Source organism: Diceros bicornis, chromosome 7 (genome assembly GCF_020826845.1).
Source record: "Diceros bicornis minor isolate mBicDic1 chromosome 7, mDicBic1.mat.cur, whole genome shotgun sequence".
Classification (NCBI taxonomy): Eukaryota; Metazoa; Chordata; class Mammalia; order Perissodactyla; family Rhinocerotidae; genus Diceros; species Diceros bicornis.
In genome coordinates, this window is record NC_080746.1 from 59,251,820 (window position 1) to 59,261,054 (window position 9,235).

Consider the following 9,235-nt stretch of genomic DNA (forward strand, 5'->3'; position numbering starts at 1 on the left):
GGAAGTTACCGCCATGACTGCATGTTGCGGATGAGCAAACCCAACCTTATAATGGAGCACTTGATAAGCGATTTGTTGAAGGATATTCAGCGAGTAAAGGATGTCGTTAGGCCATCATGTTCTTTTTCAGCCATCTTTCTGAAGAGTCTAGGAGAGAATTAGTTTCCTTGCTTTTTTCTAGTTTCTAGAAACCACTCACCTTCCTTGGCTCATGGCTGCCTTCTTCCATCTTCCAAGTCAGCCATGGCAGGTTGAGTCCTTCTCACAGCACGTCATTTTGATCTCCTCTTCTGCCTCCCTTCTCCATATTTAAAGACCTTTGTAATTACATTGGACCCATCCCAATAATTCACGTTGATCTCCCTATTTTTAGGTCATTGGATTAGGAAACTTAATTCCATGTCTACACTTTAATTTTAAAATATACTGATTGCAATATCTGAGGGTGTTACCTCTGGAAATATAATAGAATGAAACAATTAGAGGCCATTAGGAAAGTAAGCATGGATGCCTCTTCATTGGCGTAAATTTTTGGGAGCTCCTTGGATTTCATTAATCACACAACAAAGTGCGTACTGATATTAGAAGAATAGGCCATCACTTTTTAAAGCAATTTCCTGTTGCTCATTTTGAGTGGTATTTTAATTATAGGAGTTTTTTTCTAATGAAAAAGGAGTATATTGCATTTTTACTTGTAGATGACTTTACTTATTGAGTGTATCTACTTTTCTAATGTAACTTCAAAACCTGAGTGAGAAAATGAATTTTATATTATTGCTGAGAACTTGGAATTATAAATAAGGAGAAATACCCACAAACGAAAGGAAATCATTTAATTTTGATGATAAGTATGTTTTTCCTATTTGGGAGCTGATCTTCAAACTCTTAAGCCACATTCTTTTAAGCATTATCAATTAAACTGAACAAAAAATTCCTTCTACAATAGTTCTTATACTCAAGACGTTCATTAATTATCTAATTGGATTACTTGGGAATAAATCAAGGGGCGTCCATAGGACACAAAGTGAATTTTTTCTTGATTATCCTTTCCAGAGGCATGAAACCTCCCACTTTGGTGTTTTTTCTGTTGACACTGCCACCGATGTCCTTGTGGGGCCATGCCCACACACAGAGACTCAGAATTCCAAGAATTAACACCCCGTTGGGGAACCTCAGCCAGAGAATCAATTCTTCACCTTTCCTTTCAGTCAAAGGATGGCATTGAGACACAAATTTTGTGGTTTCTCAAGGGCTAGTTTTGCAGATTGGACTTCTAGACACCCCACCCACCTTGGTCAGCTGGAAAACACATCTCTGTATTGGCTCTCCACCATGCTCCTTTACTCCTCTTGTCCCCTCTCCTGATACTTGCTATTGTAACTGCAAAAATAGGGACTTCCATGAGTACTGCAATGCCCTTCTCAGGTTGCTCCCAACACCGTCTCAAGGTGCCAAATGACACTCCATTCACTGTGCTGCCAGGCTGTGTTCAGCACAGTGCAGGGGAGGGGAGTCCCTTCTGGCAAATGCTATGTGTGCAGCCCCACATCATTAAGGTTAATGACCCAAAATCTTACCAGGTCTACCATGAGGGTCATCTTCTGCCTTCGCTTCTCCTTTTTTCCTTGGAATTGGTCTGTGGATCGGATGCCCCTTAGTCCTTTTCCTTCCTCTTTCTCTATCTTAGGCTCCAGGTGCTCACACTGCAACTTTAACCATCTCCCTTCCCTTGGGCTTATCAACTCTTGAAAAATATACACCAGTATTGCATGACATTAGGGGGAGCACTGACTCCTAAGTCCACCACATGTATTCATACTCTGAATCCCAATTTAGGCCCTTGTGCCTATAAAGATAATATTTCTTCAAAGCTGCTTTTAACTTCACAGATTCTATGACATAATGATCTTTAAGGAAACCTATCATACCTCAGAACCATTTTCCTTAAGCAAGAAGTGATAAATGCAATTTATGAACTGACCTCATGGATCAATGGCTTTGTTATTTTCTTTTTCTCTCCACTTCCCACCTCCCTTCCTTCAATATTATTTTTCATGTGATTGTCAAAATTGCGTTTTGAAATAAAGATGTGATCATATTATGTTTTGCTTCCAGTTCTTCAATTCCTGCCTTTAGGATAGATTCCAAAAACTCTTCCTAAAGACTGTTAATCCCCATCACAACCTGTTTCCTCCCTCTAATGTGTTGATCCTCAAATCTACAACCTGGATACGTTCATTTATTCAGCAAATGTTTACTGAGCTCCCACCATGTGGTAGGCACTGTTCTCTGCACTGGAGATGCAGCCAGGAACAGCGTAAGCTAACCCCTGCCCTCATGGAAATGACAGTGCAGCTCTTTGGCCCCAGGGATATGGGCGTGACTGAACCTATGTTTTTGAAGGACCAGTTGTCGACCACAGGTATCCCCACGACTCCCAAGTCTGCCGTAGCTTCCATATAAAGGTCTACCATGGGTAGTTGGGTTTTCCTGCAAGCCCAAATTAAGATGATTGTATTCCCCAATTTCTAAGTAGCTTTCCTGAGGGGCTAAGCAGAGCTCATTGTCTATCTCTTCTGTGGAGCCTGGCATCCACTTGCAAACCAGAGCCTTTCTACCTGTGCCCAGATCAGTGCATTGATGTCGGAGTAAGGGGTAGGCCTTTCTGGTGGGTCTACTTCATCTTTGCACTTACTTCTACTGTAGAAACATGATAAAATCTGGTCCACAAGTGTTTACGGTGCAGTATGCACTGCAGGATGGTTTTGAAAATTATGGACTAGGTTCTCATCTGTAACAGGTATGATATTTTTAGACATCAAAATCCTGGGGTGAAAAAGGTATTTTTATTTTCCAGAATGAATATATATCTCTAATATTTATTAGGTGACATTTATGGATTAACCAATTTGTATGTAATAACTTTTAATCCTAACAACAATCTTCTGCAGTACAGTAGTCCCCCTTATCCACGGGGCATGTGTTCCAAGACGCCTGGTGGATGCCTGAAACCACGGATAGCACAGAATCCTATGTATACTATGTTTTTCCCCAGCTAACTGGCTAAGAGGCAGGTAGTGTGTACAGTGTGGGTAGCTGGGCAAAGGGGTGATTCACATCCTGGGCGGGAGGAAGAGGGTCAGCGAGAGATTTGATCATGCTGCTGAGAATGGCATGGAATTTAAAACTTATACATTCTTTATTTCTGGAATTTTCCGTTTAATATCTTTGGATCTCAGTTTGCTGAATGTAACCTAAACTGTGGAAAGCGAAACTGCAGATGAGGGGGTACTATGCAGATTCTGTTATCCCAGTTTCCGTATTGGGAAACTGAAGCAGAGAAAGATTACGTAACGGAACTCTACAGTTGGGAATGTGGAGGCTGGAGGAGAACTTGGGCGGTAGACCTCAGAAACTGTGTGCATTTTATTTTTATATGAATTCTAAGATTTAAGCAATAAAATGGTTTGATAAAGTTGGCCTTTTTGATAGTTTTGCTCTACGTTGGTGAGTTCTTTCAGATGTCTTTAATTGACTAGCCAGATTGTGCTGATTCAAAATGCCATTGCAATACAATACACGCAGGTGATGTTTATATCTATAATAAGACTTCTTTTTTAAAAAAACCACTTTATTGAGGTATGATAGACATACAAAAAGCTGTGCGTATCTAATGTATACAACTTGGTGAGTTTAGAGGTAAGTATACATCCGTAAAACCGTCACTGCAATCTATGCCATGAACATATCCATCTCCATCTCCAAAAGTTTTTCCCTCCCTCCCTCCCTCCCTCCCTCCCTCCCTTCCTTCCTTCCTGTCTTTCTCTCGTTCTCCTTCCTTCCATCCCTTTTCTTCTTCTCCTTCTCGTTCCCCTCGTCTTCCTCCTTCTTATTTATTTATTTTTTGTGGTAAGAGCACTTAAAGTAAGATCTACCCTCTTCACAACTTTTGACTATACAATACAGTAACTGTAGTCACGATGCTATACAGCAGATCTCTAGGACTTATTAATCTTTCATAACTGAAACTTGTTACCTTTTGACTGACACCTCCCCATTTTCTCCTCCTTTTAGCTCCTGAAAACCACCATTCTACTCTCTGCTTCTATGAGTTTGACTATTTTGGGTTCCTCATCTAAGTAGTATCATATAGTATTGGCCCTTCTTTGTCTGGCTTATTTAACTTAGCATAGTGTCCTCCAGGTTCATCCATTATGTCACACTCACTGAGAAAACAAGAGAGAAGACTCAAATAAATAAAATCAGAAATGAAAGAGGAGCAATTACAATGGATACCATAGAAATACAAAGGATTATAAGAGAATACTATGAAAAGCTATATGCCAACAAACTTGATAACCTAGAAGAAATGAATAAATTCTTAGTCTTATACAACCTCCCAAAACTGAATCAAGAAGAAACAGAGAGTCTGAAGACTAATCACAAGTAAAGCAATTAAAACAGTAATCAAAAATCTCCCAAAAAAAACAAAAATCCAGGACCAAATGACTTCTCTGGAGAATTCTACCAAACTTTGGAGAAATGGAAGGATTTCCTTCTTTTTAAAGGCAGAATAATATTCCACTGTAAGTAGACACTACAGTTTCTTTATCCATTCATCTATTGGCGGACATTTAAGTTGTTTCCAAGTCTTTGCTATTATGAATAATGCTGCAACGAACAAGGGAGTGCAGATATCTCTTCAAGACCCTGATATCAATTCCTTTGAATATACACCCAGAAATGGGATGCTGGATTACATGGTAGTTCTATTTTTAACTTTTTGAGGAACATTTATGTTTTTATCCACAGTGGCTGCACCAATTTACATTTCCACCAACAGCATGCTAGGGTTCCTTTTTCTCCAAATCCTTACCAAGATATGTTGTCTTTTGATTTTTTTACTTTTTTTGTTTTTGATAGTAGCCATCTTGACAGGTGTGAGGTGATATCTGACTGTGGTTTGGTTTGCATTTCCCTGATGATTAGAAAAATTTGGTAGGAAGGTGATTGAAATGTGCAGCCACGGTTGACAACCACTTAGCTACAAAATCACTCTGATTAGATTCCCGAACTGGAGCTGCTAATGATGTCTGCGTCCAGACGTGCCTCGGAGACCTAATACTTTTGCCATGTTCTTTTCTCCCCAGAATCTTTCTTTTCTCCAGATTCATTTTTTTTTTCAGATCCTAGTAACTTGCATACCTTAATGGCAGCAGAAACATTTTCTCTGTCTCATCATGTTTTGTAGTATTTAGAATGTTCCTCAACTGTTGCATTTCTTTGTTGCTTCTCTCCTATTTTCAGGCAGATCAGCTGAATTTTAAAAAAAAATTTAATCTAATTCTTAAATTGATTGCTTTTGTTTTGGTTTTAGGTATAAAGTTAGCACTTTTTGCTGTATTTGAGTGTTTACTTTTCTTTTTCTAGATCTTTCCTTTCAGGGTCAGGTATTTGCTTTTCTAATATACTTCTCCAGGTTTTGTCTTGTGTGTGTTTTCCTATAGTTAGAAATATGAAGCCAAGAAATTCCAGTTCTCTGAAAAGCAGCTAGTGTTCAAAGAAGCTGTGTCTCCCTGGGTTGGCACTCTCCCATCAGATCAACATCTAATCCAATCCTCCTTCTACTGTTTCCTTGGGTCTCCTGGTTTATCTCATTTTGACTGTGCCTTTGTAAGTGAGCATAAGTAAGGCCATCTTGTTACACTAAATGGCCCCAGCCCCTCCTCTGTGTGACTACTCATTGTTCCACACGTACTGTAAAAAAATTCACATGCCCTCCTGATTTATGGCCTCCACTTAAGTATGTACTCCCGAATATCTTCATAAATTAAAACTTTGTTCTATGAGTTTCTCTTCAGGAACAGGCTGACCACAGGCGAGAAACACACCTACCAGTTATCCATCACAGCTGACAGAAAAATGGAACAATGTGATGCCTGGAGCCTGTCACGCCTGGAGACCAACGTCCTGGGACCCCCCTCCTTACTGCTCATTTTCCCTATATAACTGCTTCAAGATTCTGTAATCCTCGAAGGTGGTTTTTTGAGACATTAGTCTGCCATCTTCCCAGTTATGCTGGCTAATTAAATTAAAACTTCCTTTCTTGATCTTTAACTTGTTGTGATTAATTGGCTCAGATTGTAGTGAGCAGAGCAAGCCCATTGCTCCGTAACACCTTCACTTAGAAACAATATAAACTTCTTGACATCCTCCCTGAGGACACAGGAAATACCTGTAACACTACCACTAATAACTGTTGCAAGTTGAAGCTCATCTATATAATACACTTAGTATTTTATACTGATCCTCCTGGTTTTATCCCTTCATTTCTATCCAACTTTTATGGAACCACTTTGTGTACTAGTCTTCAAGGGCTGGTTTAACAAAGTGTTTCCCAATTCTTTTGGAACACATTCTTCCTCTTGGGTAATGACTGTAGTTTGGGCTCTGAGATCTGGCTTCTCTCCATTTGCTAGAATCCTTTAGGCCCCAGTCACTGACTCTAATAATACATTTCACAATATATTTCAGATCTGACTACCTTTTTATTTATTTAATTAATTAATTTATTTTGTGAGGAAGATTAGCCCTGAGCTAACATCCCATGCCAACCCTCCTCTTTTTGCTGAGGAAAATTGGCCCTGGGCTAACATCTGTGCCCATCTTCCTCTACATTATATGGGACGCAGCCACGGCACGGCTTGACAAGTGGCGAGTCAGTGCGAGCCTGGGGTCCGAACCTGTGAATCTGCAGGCTGTGAAGTGGAGTGTGCAAACTTAACAACTATGGCACTGGACTGGCCCTACCTTTTCATTTATACCTGGCCTTTTCATTAATATGACTTTTGTCTTAAGAAAATTCTACTCCTCCTTGATTCCTGAAGCAGTGCTTTTAACAACTCCCCAGGAACTTCTAATGTACAGTCAAGTTTTAGAATCTCAGCTTGAAGGCAGTGGCTCTCAAACTTTGATGTACATCAAAATCAATTGGAGGGCTTTTTAAAACACAGACCTCTGGGCTCCACTCGTAGAGTTTCTGATTCAGTGTTCAGGGTCCAAATTTGCATTTTTACAAGTTCCCAGCTGATGTTGATGCCGCTGGTTTGGGGGATCACACAGTGAGTAGCTTTAGGGTGTTTACTGATTTAGGAATATTTGCAATGTGAGAATCATTTTAATTAACTGACACATAGGAAAATATAATTTTTGGCTTTATAAATAGAGTTTTCTCCTGCACCATTATGAAGTGACATGATTGTCTATTCTTACTGTTTGGTGCCCCATTCATAATTTTTAAGTCTATCTTGTTTGCTTGCTAAATTACGAAAACTAATAAAAGAAAAATAATTTAGGGACGGCCCGGTGACACAAGTGGTTAAGTGCGTGCGTTCTGATGCGGCAGCCCAGGGTTCGCTGGTTCGGTCCCGGGCGCCCACTGACGCACTGCTTGGCAAGCCATGCTGTGACGGCGTGCCATATAAAGTGGAGGAAGATGAGCACGGATGTTAGCCAGGGCCAGTCTTCCTCAGCAAAAAAAAAGAAAAAAAGAAAAAAAGGGAGGAGGATTGGTAGATGTTAGCACACGGCTGATCTCCTCACCAAAAAAAAAAAAAAAAAAAAAAATTGAAAATATATTGTATTTCAGTATGGAAATGCTCAAACACCTATACTTGAAGACATAATAAGAAGGAGGCTTACATCTATTCCTGGATTCCCTTGAGAATCATTATGAATTCAAGAAAATCAAATGCAGAAAATGCTGTGTTTCGTAACTCCTAAAATGCTATCAGCAGAGATGTTTTTCAGAAGTTGATTTTTTTGCACTGGGGAATAATATGATTAATTTATGGGCAAAACAATGTACATTTTTCTACGATTTACACTGTTACATTTCCAGAACATCAATTGTATACCAAAAAACATGCAATAATACTTGTAACTATGTGTATAATTGAATGCGGTGTCAGCTTGGAATATTTAAACACATTTTCCTCAACCATGTCCTGAGGTCATTGGAGAGGCCAGGGACAAGCTTGCAAGTAGCCTAGCTATGTTGCTTAATATCAATAAGTATCCCCATACAAAAGTGATCCAACAGAACTAACTTCAGGTTTCAAAATGCTCCTTTGGTTAACAACACCTTGGTTGAGAATTAGAACTTCAGGTGATCTAATCACTGGGTCGTGCCCATGATTAGATTAGGCTCTCTGGTCAGACGTTATCATAATCCAATGAATCCAGAAGTCCCGGAAGTCTCCTCCCACTCTGACGAGGTCACTCAGTATAAACCCCGTTCCTGTTCTTTGCCGCTTCACTAGCTGAAAGAGCTGTAGCCAGGTGGTCGTTCCCCTGACTTCGGAGTCCCCGCAGCCACTGAAGCACACACGTCTCATTGCAGTCCCAAGTGCCCGCCGTCATGTCCTCCTCCCCGCTCAGGGTGGCTGTGGTGTGTATGAGCAACATGAACAGGAGCATGGAAGCCCACGGCATCCTCAGGAAAAACGGCTTCAGGGTCCGGTCTTTCGGAACTGGATCTCGTGTGAGGCTCCCAGGATCGGCGCCCAATCTTCCCGTGGTTTACGATTTCTCAACCACATACAAGCAGATGTACAACGACCTTCTCAGGAAAGACAGACAACGCTATACCAAGAATGGAATCTTACACATCCTGGGAAGAAATGAGCGAATCAAGCCCCGGCCAGAAAGATTTCAAGAGTGCAGCGATGCCTTCGATGTCATCTTTACCTGTGGGGAGAGCGTCTACGACCGAGTGGTGGAAGACCTGTGTGCCAGAGAGCAGGAGACCTTCCAGCCCGTGCACGTGATCAACGTGGACATCCAAGACACCCTGGAGGACGCCACCCTTGGAGCCCTGCTCATCTGTGAGCTCTGCCAGTGCCTCCAGCAGGCGGATGACATGGAGGACAGTCTGGATAAGCTGCTGCTGGCAGTGGAGGAGAAAAGAGGAAAGAGCTTTCTTCACACGGTCTGCTTCTACTGAAGAGCTGAGCCCATAGTCAGTAAGAACTTGTGCGTGGACTTTTTGACTAGTCTGTATTTCCCGCGAGAAGTGTCTTTAAAGCCCTTTCCTCTAAATGCTGTTTGTTTGATTTTTAGGTGTGCCTGCCTGGAAGAGCTGAAGAGTGAACGAGAAGAACATTGTATAGGAAATGAGGACAAGGACTTCTAATAGTCATGAAAACACCCCAAGTGTGGGGGACATTGTTCTAGG

The 9,235-nt window shown here is 41.0% G+C and overlaps 1 protein-coding gene across 1 annotated transcript; it reads left to right on the forward strand.

Moving 5' to 3' along the window:
- The first annotated feature begins 8,419 nt into the window (after nt 1–8,419).
- Nucleotides 8,420–9,004, forward strand: LOC131407949 (RNA polymerase II subunit A C-terminal domain phosphatase SSU72 like protein 3-like). The gene has a single exon (XM_058544540.1). The coding sequence runs from the start codon at nt 8,420–8,422 to the stop codon at nt 9,002–9,004; it is 585 nt and encodes a 194-aa protein (XP_058400523.1).
- Nucleotides 9,005–9,235: the final 231 nt, after the last annotated feature.